The sequence below is a fragment of the Oncorhynchus mykiss genome, chromosome 19 (genome assembly GCF_013265735.2).
Source record: "Oncorhynchus mykiss isolate Arlee chromosome 19, USDA_OmykA_1.1, whole genome shotgun sequence".
NCBI classification, from domain to species: domain Eukaryota; kingdom Metazoa; phylum Chordata; class Actinopteri; order Salmoniformes; family Salmonidae; genus Oncorhynchus; species Oncorhynchus mykiss.
The window spans coordinates 55,281,435-55,303,753 of NC_048583.1; the positions used below are offsets into that span (position 1 = coordinate 55,281,435).

Below are 22,319 nucleotides of genomic sequence, written 5' to 3' on the forward strand. Positions count from 1 at the left end.
GCAGGGTGTAGTGGTGTATATCGACGACATTCTGATATACTCCGCTACACGCGCCGAGCATGTGTCCCTGGTGCACAGGGTGCTTGGTAGACTGTTGGAGCATGACCTGTACGTCAAGGCTGAGAAATGTTTGTTTTTCCAACAGTCCGTCTCCTTCCTAGGGCACCGCATTTCCACTTCAGGGGTGGAGATGGAGAGTGACCGCATTTCAGCCGTGTGTAATTGGCCAACTCCCACCACGGTAAAGGAAGTGCAGCGGTTTCTAGGGTTTGCCAACTACTACAGGAGGTTTATCTGGGGTTTTGGTCAGGTAGCGGCTCCCATTACCTCACTGCTGAAGGGGGGATCGGTACGACTGCAGTAGTCGGCTTAGACGGACAGGGCTTTTGGTCACCTGAAGGCTCTGTTTACCTCGGCTCCCGTGCTGGCTCATCCGGATCCCTCTTTGGCATTCATAGTGGAGGTGGATGTGTCTGAGGCTGGGATAGGAGCCGTGCTCTCTCAGCGCTCTGGCACACCACCAAAGCTCTGCCCCTGTGCTTTCTTTTCAAAGAAAATCCGGCGGACTGAATCTATGATGTGGGGGACCGAGAGCTGTTGGCTGTTGTGAAGGCGTCTGCTGTCCGCGATCGTTTGATCTATTGGGCCCACATGTCACCCTCCTCTGGTCATCCTGGCACCGGGCGGACGGTGCGTTGCCTTAGTGGGAAGTACTGGTGGTCCACCTTGGCTAAGGATGTGAGGGTTTATGTTTCCTCCTGCTCGGTGTGCGCCCAGTGCAAGGCTCCCAGGCACCTACCCAGAGGGAAGTTACCAGCCCTACCCGTTCCACAATGGCCGTGGTCGCACCTGCCAGTGGACTTCCTGACGGATCTTCCTCCCTCACAGGGCAACACCACGATCCTGGTCGTTGTGGATCGGTTTTCTAAGTCCTGCTGTCTCCTCCCTTTGCCCGGTCTCCCTACGGCCCTACAGACAGCGGAGGCCCTGTTCACTCACATCTTCCGGCACCACGGGGTGCCTGAGGACATAGTCTCTGATCGGGGTTCCCAGTTCACGTTCAGAGTATGGAGGGCGTTCATGGAACGTCTGGGGATCTCGATCAGCCTCACCTCTGGTTTTCACCCCGAGAGTAACGGGCAGTTGGAGAGAGTAAACCAGGATGTGGGTAGGTTTCTGCGGTCATATTGCCAGGCCCGGCCGGGGGAGTGGGCGGCGTTCATCCCCTGGGCAGAGATGGCCCAAAACTCACTCCGCCACTCCTCCACTAATCTCTTCCCCTTCCAGTGCGTACTGAGGTATCATCCAGTTCTGGCACCTTTGCATCAGAGCCGGATCGAAGCTCCTGCGGTGGACGAATGGTTTAAGCGCTCAGAGGAGACCTGGGATGCTGCTCATATGCTCCTGCGACGGGCCGTGAGGCGGCAGAAGGCAAGCGCCGACCGCCACCGCAGTGAGGCCCCGGTGTTCGACCCGAAACCTGCCCCTCCGCCTGCCCTGCCCTAAGCTGGGTCTGCGGTTTGTGGCGCCATTCAAAGTCCTGAGGAGACTAAACGAGGTATACTACAGTTTACAGCTTCCCCCAGATTACCGTATTCATCCCTCATTCCATGTGTATCTCCTCAGGCCGGTGGTGGCTGGTCCACTCCAGGAGTCTGAGGTGCGGGACGTTCCTCCACCCCCTCTGGACATTGAGGGGGCCCCGGCGTATGCTGTTCGAGCCATCCTGGACTCGAGGCATTGGGCAAGGAGCCTTCAGTACCTTGTGGAGTGGGAGGGGTACGGTCCGGAGGAGAGATGCTGGGTGCCGGTGGAGGATGTCCTGTACCCGTCGTTGCTGCAGGAGTTCCACCGTCTCCACGCGGACACCCTGCGTCCTCGTCCTCCTGGTCGTCCCCGAGGTCGGTGTTGGCGCGCTGCTGGAGCCGCGTATCAAGGGGGGGTACTGTCACAACTTCCGCTAAAGTCGGTCCCACTCCTTGTTCGGGCGGCGTTCTGCGGTCGACGTCACCGGCGTTCTAGCCATCGCCAATTTACTTTTCATTTTCCATTTGTTTTGTCTTTGTTTTACACACCTGGTATCAATCCCCCAACTACTTGTTCATTATTTAACCCTTTGTTCCCCCATGTTTTTTTGAGAGTGATTGTTTGTATGTATATGGTCTGTTATTGTGGGCTAGTTTTTGTGTTGTATATATTTGAATTCTTGAGTAAAGTACGTTCATTACTCATATCTGCTGTCCTGCGCCTGACTCCTCCACACCAGCTACACACAAGCCGATTACAGAATCACTCACCTACGAATGGAGTCAGCAGGAGCAGACGCCCTCCCTGTGACGGTAGAGGAGAGCATCCAGCAGCACGTGACCATGTTGCAACGTCTGGGCACCACCATGGATCGCGTGCTGCAGACGATGGATCGTTGGGAGAGAGGAGGAGGAGTGGAGGCCTGGTATGGAGGCCTGACTCCTCCACACCAGCTACACACAGGCCGATTACAGGTGGATACTTTGAAGAATCTCAAAAATAAAATATATTTTGATCTGTTTAACTCTTTTTTTGGTTACTACATGATTCAATATGTGTTATTTCATAGTTTTGATGTCTTCACTATTATTCTAAATAGTCAAAATAAAGAAAAATCCTTGAATGAGTAGGTCTGTCCAAACTTTTGACTGGTACTGTTTGTCACCTGTTTGTCACCTCAAACCTTGTGTGTCACACCTGTTGCAGCAAGTCTTCCAATGACCTTCTACCTGCCCACCACCACCAACAATAAAATTCCATATTGTATTCTGTCTCTTTTGTCATTCACTTAAACCTTTACTCGACTGAACTGTAATAGATTGTGTTGTTGTTCTTACAGAGTTCCTGTGGGGGGACTCGGAGACACTGGCCCTCTTGTCCCTCTGTGCCAGAGAGGTCCCAAACCGGAGAGCTTCATACACAGGGTCCACTTTACTGCCACAAGCTGGGGAGAGACACCAGAGAAGAGAAGCTCATGTCAGTCAAATCAGCCAGACAAGGACAATCTAGTTGTGCATCAATTTACTGTAAGTGCATTGACATTTTGAAAGGCAGGCCTATATAAATCGCTTTGGCTTGTCTCACATTGCTTTCAACAATAAAATCTATATATTTTTAAGCAAACTTCCATTGTCTTATAAAGGATTGCTGAGTGTCTTCTCATCTTCAGTTTTCTCCACCGTTCATGCACCTTGGTTTGTAATGACATTTCTTTATCTCTAGAGTATTGTAAGGCAAAGGGACAGAAAGCGTGCTTACCAATGGGCATGACTTCTTTGATGCAGCCAAATTGCTCTGTTATCAGCAGTGGGGAGCTGTAGTACCTTCGAAAGCCCTTTGGCTGTGGAGGGGGAAAGAGAAGGGAGGTAGGAAGGGAGGGAAGGATGGATGGAGGGCAGGAACCTCATAGTGAGTGAGGGATCAATACATCAACAGGCAGTGCAGCACACCAAAATACATAACCTAATTTCTCTATTAGTTTCCACATGCACTATACTGTACTCTAGTCGGGGTTTGTTTCTGTTTACAACAACACAACATCATTGTTTGGTGAGACAACAACAAGCTGGCTAAAGCAGAGGAGACATTTTAGACATATCCCAAGCCAGAACAACTGGTTAAAAGCCATTTAGCATTATAGACCTCTCTGTGATCACCAACTGCTGATCACTCTCCCTGCCTCAGCCATGCTAAACAATATTAAACAATGTGTAAATAAAAAATAGCTTGATGAGGGTTGAGTGAAGATGTGCATCTGGAACAGGATCAGATTAGTCCTGTAGGGTAAGCAGAAATACATTGGTGGGTGGGCCTGGAGAAATGTGTGTGGGCCCAAAATAATATATGTTTTAAAGCAAATTTTCTGCTATTCTACACATTTTGCCATGAGGCTGAGATAAAATGCTGCAATTTTAAACCTAACTAAAGCTAGAACATACAGTCCCTCCGGAAAGTAAAGCCTTATTCTAAAATGTATTTTCTTTAAATCATAATCAATCTACAAATAAAACCCATACTGACAAAGCAAAAACATGATTTTTAAAATTATGCTAATTTTTACAAAAAAAACTGATATCACACATATATAAGTATTCACACTCATTCACATACAGAACTTTGTTGAAGGACCTTCGGCAGTGATTACAGCCTCAAGTCTTCTTGGGTATGACACTACAAGCTTGGCAGACCTGTATTTGGGGAGTTTCTCCAATTATTCTCTGCAGATCCTTTCAGGATGGGGAGCGGATGGGAAGAAATCCTTTTCTTAAGAACTAGATGACATCAGTACTATAGTCAACGAGTAATGTTTTTGTTTTGTGCGGATGAAGGGATCGCGATATGAGCCTGTTTTATTTTTAAGGACTTCATATTGTGTGTTTTCATGTTTTCTCTACTCCTTTTGCAAATATCTTCTTTTTTTGTCTTGGTTCTTTTCAATTGTGGCTTTTACAGATGTACCAACTGCCTCTATTTCTTTTGTTGTGATACCTTATTTATTTATTTATTTTTATAAGGGAAGAAAAAAAAAGGTATCAGGATGGGGAACAAGGAAGGGGAGCTTTTGGGTGGGGAGCGTTGCTGCACAGCTATTTTCAGGTCTCTCCAGAGATGTTCAATCGGGTTCAAGCTCAGGCTCTGGCTAGGCCACTAAAGGATATTCCAAGACTTGTCCCGAAGCCAATCCTTCGTTGTCTTGTTAGAATGTGAACCGTCGCCCCAGGCTGAGGTCCTGAGTGCTCTGGAGAAGGTTTTCATCAAGGATCCCTCTGTACTTTGCTCTGTTCAACTTTTCCTAAAAGTGGTTTCCCAGTCCCTGCCGCTGAAAAACATCCCCACAGCATGATGCTGCCACCACCATGCTTCACCGTGGTTTCCTCCAGAAGTGACACTTGGCATTCAGGCCAAAGGGTTCAATCTTAATTTCATCAGACCAGAGAATCTTGCTTCTCATGGTCTGTGAGTCTTTAGGTGCCGTCTGGCAAACTCCAAACAGGCTGTCATGTGCCTTTTACTGAGGAGTGGCTTCTGTCTGGCCACTACCATAAAGGCCTGATTGGTGGAGTGCTGTAGAGATGGTTGTCCATTCGGAAGGTTCTCCCATCTCCACAGAGGAACTATAGAGCTCTGTCAGAGTGACCATCGGGTTCTTGGTCACCTTCCTCACCAAGGCCCTTCTCCACCGATTGCTCAGTTTGCCTGGGCGGCCAGCCCAAGGAAGAGTCTTGGTGGTACCAAACCTTCAATGTTTTGATACCCTTCCAAAGATCTGTGCCTCGATGCAATCCTGTCTCAGAGCTCTACGGCCAATTCCCCTCGACCCCATGGCTTAGTTTTTGCCCTGACTTGGGCTGTCAAATGTGGGACCTTATATAGACAGGTGTGTGCCTTTCCAAATCATGTCCAATCAATTGAATTTACCACAGGTGGACTCCAATCAAGTTGTAGAAACATCAAGGATGATCAATGGAAACAGGATGCACCTGAACTCAATTTCGAGTCTCATAGCAAAGGGTCTGAATAGTTATGTAAATAAGGTTTTTCATTTTTTTATTTTAATACATTTGCTAAAATGTCTAAAAACCTGTTTTTGCTTTGTCATTATGGGGTATTGTGTGTAGATTGCTGAGGATTTTTTATTTGTACTATCCATTTTAGATTAAGGCTGTAACATAACAAAATATGGGAAAAGTCAAGGGGTCTGAATACTGTCAGAAAGCACTGTAGGTGTGTTGACTGTGATAATGGCACTGGATTATGAGCTGCTATGTCTGCTAAATGAAAATAATGAAATAAGCAGTGTTGTGGTGCATATAGCCATAGAAACACAGTGACATATGCCTTAATGTGGTCATATTCGTGGCCTTTTGGAGGTGTGGTTTTCAGTTAGTTATTTTTTGCCAACCCATTCCCTGAAAGTTAATGTCATTCCAGTGCACTTCTTGCTATAAATTATATCTGATGGTGTTTAGGTAAAAATACAAAAAATGTCTCATTTGGAACACTGACAAGTAGAGAGCATTAAAAAAAAAATAGCTCAGTCTGATATCCCGGGTCCACCCGGTCCCGCCCATACCTACGTGGCTAGATTAGTCCAGCATCAATTCTGTTACTTTGACTAGTTTGTGTACAGTTAGTACAGCTCAGTTGACAGACTGCCACACTGCAGATTTCTGGTCCCATATCCACATAGTCTCAGAGGAGGAGTGCTGGTCTCGGATCAGTTTTTTGCCTTTTAGAACGTGATGAATTAGATGGGGGACCTGATCCTAGATTTACTACTCTACTCTGAGACACTTTTTGAATACAGTTCCAGAGTCATTAACAGGATGTTTACCAGTCCTTGTGCTGTTATGATCCGTCCCATTCCTCACGTACCAAGTGCAAACAAGGACACGTCTATCATCTACAGTGCCTTCGGAATGTATTCAGACCCCTTGACTTTTTACACATTTTGTTACGTTACAGTCTTATTCTAAAATGTATGAAATAAATACAAATCCTCAGCAATTCACAATAACCCATAATGACTAAGCAAAAACAGGTTTTTAGAAATTGTTGCAAATGTATAAAAATAAAAATAAACAGAAATACCTTATTCAGACCCTTTGCTATGAGACTCAAAATTGAGCTCAGGTGCATCCTGTTTCCATTGATCATCCTTGAGATGTTTCTGTATTTGTAGTCCACCTGTGGCAAATTCAATTGATTTGACATGATTTAGAAAGGCTCACACCTGTCTATATAAGGTCCCACAGTTGACATTGCATGTCAGAGCAAAAAAACAAGCAATAAGGTCAAAGGAATTGTCCATAGACCTCCAAGACAGGATTGTGTCGAGGCACAGATCTGGGGAAGGGTACTAAAAAATGTCTGCAACATTGAAGGTCCCCAAGAACACAGTGGCCTCCATCATTCTTAAATGGAAGAAGTTTGGAACCACCATGAGTCTTCCTAGAGCTGGCCGCCCGGCCAAACTGAGCAATCGGGGATAAGGGCCTTGGTGAGTGAGGTGATTAAGAGTCCGATGGTCCCTCTAACAGAGCTCTAGAGTTTCTCTGTGGAGATGGGTGAACCTTCCAGAAGGACAACCACTCCACCAATCAGGTCTTTATGGTAGAGTGGCCAGATGGAAGCCACTCCTCAGTAAAAAAGGAACATGACAGCCTGCTTGGAGTTTGCCAAAAGGCACCTAAAGACTGTCAGACCATGAGAACCAAGATTTCTGATCTGATAAAACCAAGATTGAACTCGTTGGCCTGAATGTCAAGTCTGGAGGAAACCTGGCACCATCCCTACGGTGAAGCATGGTGGTGGCAGCATCATGCTGTGGGGATGTTTTTCAGCGGCAGGGACTGGGAGAATAGTCAGGATCGAGGAAAAGATGAACGGAGCAAAGTTCAGAGAGACCTCAGACTGGGGCGAAGGTTCACCTTCCAACAAGACAACGACCCTAAGCACACAGCCAAGACAACTCAGGAGTGGCTTCGGGACAAGTCTCTGAATGTCCTTGAGTGGCCCAGCCAGAGCCCGGACTTGAACCCGATCGAACATCTCTGGAGAGACCTGAAAATAGCTGTGCAGCAACGCTCCCCATCCAACCTAAAAGAGCTTGAGAGGATCTGCAGAGAAAAATTTGAGAAACTCCCAAATACAGGTGTGCCAATATATGTTTGCCAGGTGTGCCGAGCTCAAGAAGACTTGAGGCTGTAATCGTTGCCAAAGGTGCTTCAACAAAATACTGAGTGAAGAGTCTGAATACTTATGTAAATGTGATATTTCCATTTTTATTTTTTATAAATTAGTAAAAATATCTAACCTGTTTTTGCTTTGTCATTATGGGGTATTGTGTGTAGATTGATGAGGGAAAAAATGTATTTAATACATTTGTAACATAGCAAAATGTGGAAAAAGTCAAGGGGTATGAATACTTTAAGAAGGCACAGTATCTAACCATGACGTTTCTGTGTTACCTTCTCCCATACAATCAATATTTTCCATCAGAGATGTCATTCATACATCCAGAAAAATTACAGTGGATGGCCTCCATTTTCAGAATTTCAGTTTCTCGCCCAAGAAATAGTAATTATCTTAGGCAAGGATGGTAACGTCAGTGCAATACATGACAAGACAAGTAGGTAGAATAATTAAACTACAGATGTAGGATCTTATTTTGATCATCCTGTTGCATGATAACTGTTCTGCAATGCAATACATTTTAAAAGTGTGTATTTGAGGTTTAAAAAAAGGCTTCTGAAGTTTGTAATTTCCACTTTGACATTTTAGACTTGATTTTCTATTACTTATAATCCACATAATAATTCACATTTCCTGTGGCCGCAGGATTATTTTCCTGCTGTAGCGAACTGGCTCAAATTAAGATCCTACATCTTTAGGTGTTTATCACATACTAAGCTTATCAAAACAAGGACAGATTCACCTTGGTATCATATACAGTGAAAGGTCATTTCAAAATCGGGTATTAACTGACAATGAAATCAACTTATTGTGTTTAGGTGTTTGGCAGCCACTATTCCTGCAATAAGCACAGACACTATGCCTCAACTGTACAAAAAAGACGCATTTCTGTTTGATTAAATTTTGTATAATCAACCGTGGGTTCAGGCAATCTGCATGTGTAATCTGCCTTGATTAATTCTCAATGTGCCGCGGCTGGTAATGAGAAGGTAAAAGAAGCAACTCTTGAACTTTATAAGCACCTCTGAAGTGCCACCCAATGTCAGGCCCTGACAGAGGCAAGCTCCTTAATGAAAAGGTTGTCTGGTTGATGCATGAGACGACTGAAACTCATCTACTGAAATAACATGGAGGTTTGAATCCAGTTTGAATGGTCACTGGTCAAAAGTGTGGAATTATCGTTGTGATAGTCATGTTAACTGTTTGGGAAATATAAAAGGATGTATGTTTTCACTGACTGTCATACAGTACACATATTGGTAGGATAGCCTATACCTACAGTTTGAATATTATAGGCTGTGTTTACACAGCCGTATTCTGATCTAAAAAACAAAACGAATTGGTCAGAATTGGGCTGCCTGTGTAAACGCAGCCATATTGACTGAAATACTAAGAAAGATGATTTCAGCTGTAGTATGTAAGTGGCCATTTCATATGACTATGTCTAATCTAATCTAGTCACTGTTTCTCTGTTATGAGATGTCATGGTGTAATATTTTGATCTTCAACTCAAACAACACATTATGATATATATTTGGTTTCATGTACTCTCTTTTTTCTCTGACCAAATTCTCTTGCCAAGAGAAATAAGCAGGGTTGAAGAAATACAACCTGCCACATTTTGAGAAACCTTAATTTAGAGGCGAGCCCAACTGGGAGTATATTCTCTTTTTATGCTTGACCCCTCAACCTCATTTTCCACTCCTGAAAGCTGATCCCTATCTCCATGAGCCTCATCCTCAATGCATTAGGCAGCTCATGGAAAAAGGAAAATGGAAGGCAAAGGGAACACTTGTCTTCCTGTATCCTGAGCAGTCTCATGGTCACGGTACACAAGGTTCACTAAACCCAAAGTCAATCCTGATCACCCCTGTTCAATCCCACCCATTCCTGGCCAGTTCTTTATTTCAGCTCGGTAATGTCCAGTTATCCCCAATGATTCCCTGTCAATCCCAGTTCATTCCCTCCCATTCAGGCCAGGGGCACCTGGACTCTGGAGGAGTAAGTCACTGGAGAGCCAAGCAAATGGGAATCACACATGACGAAACCGCACACGCTATATATTTTCCGCGTGGGACGTGTGATTCGGTGTGAATGACTAAAAAGCCCCAGTACAGTCGTGACTGCCAGTTCCCCAGAGTACATTGGACAACAGCGAAATGACAGATTGGTCTTGGCATTCTCTGCAACCAGCCCCCCCCCCCCCCCCCTCATTAAAATGCAAGCTCACAGTTCACATACTGAGATAAATGAGGGAGAGTGATGAATCACACTGTACACAATGGAATTGTCTGATAATGGGAGGACACAATACAAGCTAAGAAAGTGTAAGTTCGACCCAGTCAGAAATATGGATATTTCAGATAATGGACAATAACGTGTTCTTCTTTTTCTAGTATTATATCACCTTTTTTATGAGCTGCTTATTGACTCCTGTGGCAGTGGACTTTCAGCACCACCATGATTATTCAATTCTGTAATTGCAGTGCCACATTACTAATCTACCTTCCATGTCTTTGTGATGAGTACATTAACCTCTGTGGAGTCCTGCCTCGCTGCACAATATGTTCCGCATCACAGCTTTAATCTGGTATTCTGGTGGGACAGTTGAGACAAATATCCGTGAATTATACTAAGCAACAGGCTGTAATCGCCATGGTGTACTTCTAAGAGAATGGCATATAAGCACTTCAGTATATTCCAATGTAATAAAAAGATTCCTCGAGGCCAGACCTAATGACCTTGGATTAATGTTTAATACGGGGAGAAATACTGTAGGCACGAAGGGAGCTTGATGGCACCGATGATGTTAATACAACATTTTCTATACATTCTCTGGTTAGCTGGGGAGAACACTGATGACACTGATGACAATGACAGTGATAGAATATCAATGTAACTCTATGGATGATGACGGTGACGATGTCATTGATGATGACATTGATGACGACACTAATGGTGACATCGGTGATGATGTCCATAGAGATACAGTATATATATATAATACCTTTGTTCTATATTTAATTATGTGATGATGTTCAGGCTCTTACCAGCTTGCCTTGGCAGCGTTGAGATCCCACTCCTTTCTCACACTTGTGGTGGATGCTCATCTTGCAGGCTTTGCAGCGGAGGCCATGTTTGGCCGTGTTGCCTGCCAGCATCACCACATGCTTGGAGGTGGTACCTGTCAAAAAAGCACAACATGAAGTCCATTTCATCTTTAAAGTGCCATCAAAGTTTTGTGATGTATTCATAAATTATTTGGCTGATTTATCTACAATTTCCATGACACAATTCATTCGGCAATTCCCATGACAGAATACGATTCCCAAAACACAATTCATTCAACATTTTCCACGACAGAAAAAAGAGGATACAATCACAACTACCATGTCATGTCATAACTGCTTTAATCAGACTACAGGAGAATGAATAGAGGACAGGTGAGTTAACTCAGTTTTGTTGTAATCACGGTTGTTGCAGTTAAAAGTACTAGTCAGATATTGCCAATTTGCAGTGCTGTCAATCTCTGACACAGCAGTGTTCACCTTGAGAGTGCAGTGGACCATACATTTGCCTAGACATGACCGTCTGGTTAAGGTAATCAAATCCAATGTTAAATTAAAAACTGAACAAATATGACCTCCCTCAACCCCAAACCATGTCCCCAAACTTCCTCTCTTAAAGTTTCATTAAATTGGAACCAACTTAATCCAATACTCTTCTCCTCAGTGTCTAGATGCGCTTCTGTTCACCTTCAATATATTTTCTGTTTCTGGATACAATGGAAGTTTGATGTGAAAAATCCCCATGCGGAATGATGCCTCCTGTCTATGTGTCTACACCACTAGTGGTTTCATTGATGTATGAGTCACAGACATTGGAATAATTGAAGACTAATTAGGCTTAATCGCATTCTGAAGTTATGAAACAGACAATGTGACTGTCTGTAAGCAAGAGAGAGAGACAGCAGTAGAGAGAGAGAGAGAGAGAGAGATAGAGAGAGAGAGATAGAGCAGAAGAGATAGAGGGAGAGGGAGGGGAAGAGAGAGAGCAGAAGAGAGAGGGAGAGCGAGTGGAAGAGAGAGAGTAGAAGAGATAGAGGGAGGGGAAGAGAGAGAGCAGAAGAGATAGAAGAAGAGTGAGAAAGATCAGAAGCGAGAGGGAGAGCAGAAGAGGGAGAGCAAAATATAGAGATGGGGAAGAGAGAGAGAGAGAGAGAGAGAGAGAGACAGCAAAAGAGAAAAGGGAGAGATAGGAGAAGAGAGAGTGGGAAACAGAGAGAGAAAAAGAGAGAAAGAGCAGTGGAGATACTATAGATGCGAGGAAAGTATCATAGAAACCTAACAAAAAAACAATTAGCCAAGAAATTCAAACTGTTTCTACAATAATTTTCTTCCTGCTGCTTTTGCAACAGCTAATGGGGATCCTAACAAAATACCAAATACCAAAATAAATAAAAATGTCATTAGACAACCAAAGAAAATTAACAACAATGATAAATGATTTTATGAAGAAAGCAAAAACTTAAAAAAGGAATTGAGGAACCTATCCAACCAAAAACACAAAGACCCAGAAAACCTGAGCCTATGGCAAAACAATTAAACAGTACAGAAATACACGAAGAGAAAAATGATGAACAGCACATCATAAATCAGCCCAATGTAATTGAAGAATCCATAGAATCTAACGACTTCTAGGAAAATTGGAACACATTAAACAAACAACAACATAAAGAGCTATCTATCCAAAATAGAGATGTATGGATAAACCCCATGTCCTACCTTGTAGGCCCTATAACAAAGAACAAACAGACAAAACATATACATTAACAAATACAAATCTTAGAATAAACTATTAAAGACTACCAGAACCCACTGGATTCTCCAATTACCTTGAATGAACTATAGGACAAAATGCAAACCCTTCAACCCAAAAAGGCCTGTGAGGTTGATAGTATCCTAAATTAAATTATAAAATATAGAGACCACGAATTCCAATTGGCTATCCTTAAACTCTTTAACATCATCCTCAGCTCTGTTATCTTCCCCAATACTGATAACCCCAATCCACAAAAGTGGAGACACATTCGACCCCAATAACTACCATGGGATATGTAACCTTGGGAAAATCCTCTGCATTATCATTATTAACAGGAGACTCCTACATTTCCTCTGTAAAAACAATGTCCTGAGCAAATGTCAAACTGGCTTTATACCAAATGACCGTACTACAGATCCCAAACTTGCCCTGCACACCTTTATTGACCAACAAACAAACCAAAGCATACGTTTTTTTTATTTCAAAAAAGCTTTTGACTTAATTTGGCATGAGGGTCTGCTATATAAATTGATGGTAGGGGAAAGCGGTGTTGGGGGGGAAACCATATAACATTATAAAATCCATGTAAACAAACAACAAGTGTGCGGATAAAATGGGCAAAAAACACACAGATTTCTTTCCTCAGAGCCGTGGTGTGAGACAGGGATGCAGGTTGAGCCCCACACTCTTCAACATATATGAATGTTATTCCAAAGCGAATTCCTGCGCGCTCCTCATCCCCTGCCTCAGGTGGAACAGATGTTCACCCGCCGCTCGACCTTCAGGCCGAAAACTGCCCGAAAGCGGTGGGTGAACTCTGCGTAATGGTCCAACGCCGCGTCTCCTTCACTCCATACAGCGTTGGCCCACTCCAGGGCTTTGCCTGAGAGGCAGGAGACAAGGGCGGACATGCTCCCTCAGGAGCGCAAGCCGAATCCCGCTGGGACCGGGTGAAGGAGGGGTGGACAGTGGGGCCTGCTGAAGTGGGGCTGGTGGCGGCGCTGGACGACCTCCTCCTCTCTCCCAACGACTCATCGTCTGCAGCACGCGATCCATGGCGGTGCCCAGACGTTGCAATATGGTCGCGTGCTGCTGGACGCACTCCTCTATCGCCACAGGTGGGCGTCTGCTTCTGCTGACTCCATTCTTGGTGAATAATTCTGTAATGAGGTCTGTGTGTAGCTTGTGTAGAGGAGTCAGGCGCAGGACAGCAGATTTGAGTAAATAAACGTAATTTACTCAAAAATAGACAAATACAATACAATAAAGCGAGCCCACATAACGGACCAAATTACATATAAACAATTACTCACAAACAAACATGGGGGAACAGAGGGTTAAATAATGAACAAATAATTGGGGGATTGAAACCAGGTGTGTAAGACAAAGACAAAACAAATGGAAAATGAAAAGTGGATCGGCGATGGCTAGAACGCCGCCTGAACAAGGAGAGGGCCCGGCTTCGGCAGAAGTCGTGACGGCTGACGATCTGGTGCCTCTGTCCCCAACCATGGAGGGACTACAGCAGCACCTAGATCATCAGCACAGATTCTGTCAGACTTGGGCTCTGACAGCTAATTTCAGTAAGACAAAAATAATGTGTTTTGAAAAAATTCCATTTGCCATAACCATAAATACAAATTTCACCTAGACATTGTTGCCCTAGAGCACACAAAACACAATACCTACCTCAGCCTAAACATCCGCACCTCAGGTAACTTACACAAAGCTGTGAACGATCTGAGAGACAAGGCAAGAATATAACACAATAGATCGGGTAAAAAAACAACCGTTCTTTTGTATTTTTTTTGTACCATCATCTTTGAAATGCAAACATAAGGCCATAATGTATTATTCCAGCCCAGCTGCAACGTTTTAGACTGATCCAATGAACCATGGCATGCACAAAGACTGCACAAATGTGCCATTTTTTTTTATTAATAACTTTTCATGTTCAAAACTGTGCACTCTCCTCAAACAATAGCATGGTATTCTTTCACTGTAAAAGCTACTGTAAATTGGACAGCACAGTTAGATTAACAAGAATTTAAACTTTCTGCCAATATCAGATATGTCTATGTCCTGGGAAATGTTCTTGTTACTTACAACCTTATGCTAATCACATTAGCCAACGTTAGCTCAACCGTCCCGTGGACAGGATACCGATCCCGAAGAAGTTTAATCAAATAGCCATTCAATTCTACAAACACATAAAAATAAGTGATTCTTAAACCATAACAAAGCCCTCACCTACAGAGAGATGAACCTGGAGAAGAGTCCCCTCTGCCAGCTGGTACGGGGACTCTGCTCACAAACAAAAATAAACCCCACAGAGCCCCAGGACAGCAACACAATTAGACCCAACCAAATCATGAAAAACTAAAAGATCAATTGGCTATACTGGAAAGAAATATATATTTTTTAAACATAGAAAACTAGAATGTTATTTGGCCCTAAACAGAGAGCACAAAGTAGCAGAATACGCAACATTAAGGAAAGCATTGACTATGTACAGACTCAGATGGTATTGCCTTGCATCGGCAGACCTGTCTCTCAAGAGTAAACAGGCTATGTTCCCACTGCCCACAAAATGAGGTGGAAACCAAGCTGCACTACCTATCCTCCTGAAAACTGTATGACCATATCAGAGACAGACATTTCCCACAGATTACACAGACCCACAAAGAATTTGAAAACAAATCCAATCTTGATAAACTCCCATATCTATTAGGTGAAATACTACAGTGTGCTATCACTGTAGCAAGATTTGTGACCTGTTGCCACAAGAAAAGGGCAACCAGTGGAGCACAAACACCATTGTATAACCTATATTTATCTGTTTATTTAATTTCCATTTCATACTTCAACTATTTTCACATTGTTATAGAGAGAAGAGAGATATAGCGGAAGAGAGAGAAAGAGAGATAGTGTGAGCAGAAGAGAGAGAAAGAAAAGGAGATAGAGAGAGAGAGCATTGTTTGGGTCAAGGAAACCTGGTGATGATAGCAGATGCTCGGCACTATCTTTCTGATTGACTGCCAAATTTTTATGAATGGTATTTTTTTTGGGGGGGGGGGGGGGGTCTAGGAATCAGCAGCACACTTTGGCTTTCTGTAAATAAAGTGAGTTTTTTTTCGAAGACATATGCCATGAGGATCGTATCACTTGGCTCTCAACCTGTGACCCTTGGTTTCAGCCTCACTAAGGCAAATTAACCTTTTACTGCAGTGGGCTAAATCAGGGCCACACAGAGTGTTCCTGGGTAGTCTTGAAACAAATCTACTTTGAAATAAAAGTATACACCTGACACACATGGTTATGGTCTTCTGTACCATTTCAGATATAGATACTATATACTCCTTCAAGGATTTTTCTTTATTTTTACTATTTTCTACATTGTAGAATAATAGTGAAGACATCAAAACTATGAAATAACACATATGGAATCATGTAGAACCCCAAAAAGTGTTAAACAAATATATTTTATATTTGAGATTCGTCAAAGTAGCCATCCTTTACCTTGATGACAGCTTTGCACACTCTTGGCATTCTCTCAACCAGCTTCATGTGGTAGTCACCTGGAATGCATTTCAATTAACAGGTGTTAACAAGTTAATTTGTGGAATTTCTTTCCTTCTTAATGCTTTTGAGCCAATCAGTTGTGTTGTGACAAGGTAGGCGTGGTATACAGAAGATAGCCATATTTAGTAAAATACCAAGTCCATATTAGGGCAAGAACAAATAAGCAGAGGAACGACAGTTCATCATTACTTTAAGACATAAAGGTGTCACACCCTGATCTGTTTTACCTGCCTTTGTGCTTTTCTCCACCCCCTTCCAGGTGTTGAACATCTTCCCCATTATCCCCAGTGAATTTATACCTGTGTTCTCTGTTTGCCTGTTGCCAGTTTGTTTTGTTCGTCAAGCCTACCAGCACTTTTCCCCTTGCTCCTGTCTGTTTCTAGTTCCTCTTTCCTAGTTTTCCCGGTTTTGACCATTCTGCCAGCCCGGACCCTGAGCCTGCATGCCGATCTGTACCCTGTCACACCACACTGAATTATTGACCTCTGCCTGCACTGACCCTGAGAATGCCTGCCATTCTGTACCTTTTGTACTCTGATCTGGATTGCTGACCTCTGCCTACCCTTGACGTGTTGTTTTGCCTGCCCCCTGTTCTAATAATAAACTGTTGTTACTTCGACACTGTCTGCATCTGGAATTTTCCTAAAACGTGATAGAAGATCAGTCAATATGGAACATTTCAAGAACTTTGAAAGTTTCTTCAAGTGCAGTCGCAAAAACCATCAAGCGCTATGATGAAACTGGCTCTCATGAGGACCGCCACAGGAAAGGAAGAACCAAAGCTACCTCTGATGCAGAGGATAAGTTTAATAAAATTAACTGCACCTCAGATTGCAGCCCAAATAAATACTTCACAGAGTTCAAGTAACAGACACATCTCAACATCAACTGTTCAGAGGAGACTGTGTGAATCAGGTCTTCATGATTGAATTGTGCAAAGAAATCACTACTAAAAGACACCAATAGGAAGAAGGGACTTGCTTGGGCCAAGAAACACAAGCAATGGACATTGGAGTGGTGGAAATCTGTCCTTTGGTTCCAACCGCCATGTCTTTGTGTGACGCAGAGTAGGTAAACAGATGATCTCTGTGTGTGCGGTTGTCACCGTGAAGCATGGAGGAGGAGGTGTGGTGGTGTGGGGGTGATTTGCTGGTGACACTGTCGGTGATTTATTTAGAATTCAAGGCACACTTTATTTATTTGTATTTTTTTTTCTCCCCAATTTTTGTGTCCTCCAAAACACGACCCACCAAGCCACACTACTTCTTGACTTTTTGCTTGCTTCACCCGGAACCCAGCCGCACCAATGTGTTGGAGGAAACACCGTCCACCTGTCGACCATGTCAACGTGCATGCGCCGCCCAGCCCGCCACAGGAGTCGCTAGAGCATGACTGGAAAAGGACATCTTGGCAGGCCAAACCCTCCCAAAATCCGCACGACAATGGGCCAATTGTGCACTGCCCCATGAATCTCCTGGTCGCGGCCAGCTGCGACACGGTCCAGTATCGAACCAGGATCTGTAGTGACGCAGCTAGCATTGCGATGCAGTGCCTTAGACCGCTGTGCCACTCGGGAGGCCCATTTCAAGGCACACTTTAACCAGCATGGCTACCACAACATTCTGCAGCAATACGCCTTCCCATCTGGTTTGAGCTTAGTGGGACTATCATTTGTTTTTCAACAGGACAAGGACCCAAAACACATCACTGATATTTCATTCCATAGACAATGTTTCTTACATAATAATGTTAAAATGCTACATATGAGTGCCTATTCGACTGTAAGCAATATGCCACAGTGAAGCCCCGCTGCCATTTGTCATTTGTCTAGCAAAACGTTTGCTTCCAGGACTTCATTGATTAATCAATGAGCACGTGCCCATGCAGCCCAGAACCTATACGCGTGTGGATATGTGAAACACAATCGATCGATTCCTTCATCGAGGCAGAGTAAGGCCCGTTTTGTATGACTTCTATCAGTAACTATGTTGACCTACTGCACAGCCATCATTCAATATTAACAGTGGAATCTGGATTTGCAGTGAGATGTGTTACATGCCCAAATTATAGCAGTAAAACCTGATCCATAGGATGAGAGCTGACATGAGATATGTGGCACTGAACAAGCTGAACACACCACTCTTCCCCTCATCCCCACATACTACAGTACTTACTATAGAATTATGTAGTAAACTGTAGTATACTGTAGAATACTATACTACACACTGTCCCTCATTCATGTATAGTACTACTACACAACATCCCTCGTTCATGTGTAGTACTTAGTATAGCATTTTTTTATATACGGTAGAATACTGTCATGACTGTCCTGATCAGGTCACGGTTACAGGAGACCACAACCCTACAGATTATCTCTTAACCCCAACAGAGGAGGAGAGATCTAGGTGTCTGAAGATGTGGGGAGTTTATGACCCCTCACGCCCCTGGTAAATCTCAGGCCACGGACAAATTCCTTTGTCCTGTTACTATGGAGAACCAGCCTCAGAACATTAAACATTAAATAAAGAGACTTTGGAACAATGGTTTCCGTCAGGCACAATGGTGGTCATGACGATAGATGGAATATGAAAATGTATGTCATTTTTGTTTTGTTATTAAAGGTTAATAGATGACGTTATTACGAAAACATTGTAACGTGAAGAGTTTTCCTAGTATATGTTTGATGTTTACACATTGTACGTTGTATGGAAAATATCCAAATCAAAGAGAATGTTTTGGGGAAGATGAAATGGGAAGTTAGTTGTCTAAAATTGGATTTAATTAAAATCTAGACCTTTCCCTCTTAACTTGGTATGCTCAGAGAATTGCCCTAAAGGCGGTAATGCACACTTCTGACCCATAAAACCTGTGAGTAAAGAATTTCCAGGGAAGACTACGTGACCCAAGCTGCAGCCAAGATCTAAAAAGTCAACGAACCCAGAACGCAACACAAGTTTGAAGACAAATAAATATTTTTCTACCCAAGCTACGGATGAGTAGCTGTGTCTAAGCGGGTGAATTCAAGCCGGACCCCCTTAGCATCCAATCCCAACGAATCGTGATATCTAAAAGGTTTCATTCCTATGCTGTGAGCTCTGAGCTACAGAGCTGTCTGTCCTCAGAAGACCCCTTCCAGAGCAAGGGTGAGGGAACAGACTCCTAAGCCAAAAGGACACTGACGTGAGGACAACCAGAAAGGCGCGCCGGAGAAGTGCATCATCGAGCAGCCTGAACGGTCCACGCGGAGGATCCACAGATAACTTCCCCACATAATTACATAATTATATTCTGACCCATAAGAGCGGCAGTTTGGGGCAAGGCTAGGGTTAGAATACCATAGCTGACAAATTCACCCAAATGTATATTTCTCTCGTGTTCTTTCTTTTTTCTCTCTCTCCTTGAAATCCCCATTTTGGGTAACACGCACCATAGTGTGTTGGCACGTTATACTAAGTTCTAATCAATAGCCTATAATGTGTTTTGTCTATGTGTATCTTTTAACATCATTTTAGCTTTTTAGTAAATAAATATTCAACTAAGATTGGTGTGGTACGAACTCATTGGTGAGACCCGGGTCCGTGCAGATTCACGGACTATCTGACGTTCAGAACGAGATAGTAGAAGTAACTGGTTAATTAGCGATCGATATCGATATTCTGATATTCTTTGAGTTAATTTGGGAAATAGAAACTCAATAAAAACTAGTTTTCCCATGGTGCCCCAGGTTAATTAGTTAATAATTGCTTGATTCAGTTAATCACGCAATTAGAAACTATAATCATTCGATGAGCAACAGTCATCACATTAACTAATACGTCACGACAATACTATAGTGAATATTACATTATTATCCACACAAAAAGTAGTAAATACTACAGAAATGTCTGCAAACACTGCAGTCCGCAAAAACACTACAGTATTTAATTTGCATATACCCTGTCCATTCCCCTCCCCCATATGCACATTTGTGCCACCTGTAAGAAAGAAACCTACATGCAAAGTATAGACCATATATTGTGTTCCTTATGGTTATAGAAAAGAGAAGATCTGATCCCTCCATTCAGAACCCAGTCCTACCTACAGTTGAAGTAGAAAGTTTACATACACATTAGCCAAATACATTTAAACTCTGTTTTTCACAATCCCTGACATTTAATCCTTGTCAAAAAATCCTTGTTTAGGTCAGTTAGGATCACCACTTTATTTTAAGAATGTGAAATGTCAGAATAACAGAAGAGATAATTATTTATTTCAGCTTTAATTTCTTTCATCACATTCCCAGTGGGTCACAAGTTTACAAACACTCAATTAGTATTTGGTAGAATTGCATTTAAATTGTTTAAAACTTTTATGGAGGTGGTCCCTGTACAGGGACCGCTCAGCGGAAATTTCAGAGCGCCACCTATAGTACTTTACTTAGTACTCGTTAAATCTCAAACTTTCATAAAAATACACATGCAAGGTACTGAATTAAAGCTACACTCGGTGTGAATCTAGCCACCAAGTCAGATTTGTAAAATGCTTTTCGGCGAAAGCATGAGAAGCTATTATCTGATAGCATGCACCCCCCAAAATACCAGCACGACACGTAAACAACAGATTTTGCGGTAGCCGGCGCTACCCAAAACGCAGAAATAAAATATAAAACATTCATTACCTTGGACGAGCTTCTTTGTTGGCACTCCTATATGTCCCATAAACATCACAATTGGGTCTTTTTCCCGATTAAATCCGTCATTGTATACCCAAAATGTCATTTGCTGAAGGCCAGTCTGATGCTGCAAAAAGTCCATTTACAAGACGCAACGTCACTTTTTAAAATTACAAAAGTCGCCTATAAACTTTTACAAATCACTTCAAACGACGTTTCTAAACCAACTTTAGGTATTAATAAACGTTTATGATGTATCAAATTGATCACGCGGCGATCTGTATAGCAGCAAGTCTGGAAAACATCGTCCATTTTTTCAGTTTCACAACATACTGTGGTGCGCCACAAGAAGGGAGGGGTCTATTCGTGTTGTAACCAAGGATAAATGATTCTGATATTGATAGCAATGGTGACATCGTGTGGAAGCTGTAGGCGTTTACAGGGGGTTCACATATATTTTCTCTCGTCTTAAACAAATCATTGAATGGCGGACGAATATTTTTTGTTTGTTTTTGGTAAACAGTTTTACCAGGGATTTTTACTCCTAAACACGTTCTGTTATAGCCACAGACCCGATTTAACCAGTTTTAGAAACTTCAGAGTGTTTTCTATCCACACATACTTATCATATGCATATACTATATTCCTGGCATGAGTAGCAGGACTTTGAAATGTTGCGTGATTTTTAACAAAAAGCTGCGAAAATTCGCATCATCCATAACAGGTTTTAACTTGGGTCAAACGTTTCGGGTAGCCTTCCACAAGCTTCACACAATAAGTTGGGGAAATTTTGGCCCATTCCTCCTGACAGCGCTGGTGTAACAGAGTCAGGTATGTAGGCCTCCTTGCTCGCACACGCTTTTTCAGTTCTGTCCACAAATTTTATATGGGACTACCTTGACTTTGCTGTCCTTAAGCCATTTTGCCACAACTTTGGAAGTATGCTTGGGGTCATTGTCCATTTGGAAGACCCATCTGCGACCATGCATTAACTTCCTGACTGATGTCTTGAGATGTTGCTTCAATATATCCACATCATTTTCCTCCCTCATGATGCCATCTATTTTGTGAAGTGCACCAGTCCCTCCTGCAGCAAAGCACCCCCACAACATGATGCTGCCACCCCCATGCTTCACGGTTGGGATGGTGTTTTTGCTCCAAAATAACGATGGTCATTTTGGCCAAACAGTTCTATTTTTGTTTCATCAGACCAGAGGACATTTCCCCAAAAAGTACGATCTTTGTCCCCATGTGCAGTTGCAAACCATAATCTGGCTTTTTTATTGCGGTTATGGAGCAGTGGCTTCTTCCTTGCTTAGTGGCCTTTCAGGTTATGTCGATATAGAACTCGTTTCACTGTGGATATAGATACTTTTGTACTTGTTTCCTTCAGCATCTTCACAAGGTCCTTTGCTGTTGTTCTTGGATTGATTTGCACTTTTCGCACCAAAGTACATTCATCTATAGGAAACAGAACGCGTCTCTTTCCTGAGCGGTATGACGGCTGCATGGTCCGATGGTGTTTATACTTGCATACTATTGT

The 22,319-nt window shown here is 43.0% G+C and overlaps 1 protein-coding gene across 4 annotated transcripts in view; it reads right to left on the reverse strand.

Annotated features, from left to right (window-relative positions):
- stac (SH3 and cysteine rich domain) overlaps positions 1 to 22,319 on the reverse strand; it is a 52,120-nt gene that overhangs the window by 18,981 nt on the left and 10,820 nt on the right. For all 4 annotated transcript variants that reach the window (XM_021574740.2, XM_021574742.2, XM_021574738.2 and 1 more), the window contains 3 exons: positions 10,773 to 10,906; positions 3,286 to 3,367; positions 2,865 to 2,971 (listed from right to left, as the gene is read on the reverse strand). In XM_021574740.2, coding sequence (XP_021430415.2) covers positions 2,865 to 2,971; positions 3,286 to 3,367; positions 10,773 to 10,906 — 323 coding nt within the window. The remainder of the gene's footprint in view (positions 1 to 2,864; positions 2,972 to 3,285; positions 3,368 to 10,772; positions 10,907 to 22,319) is intronic.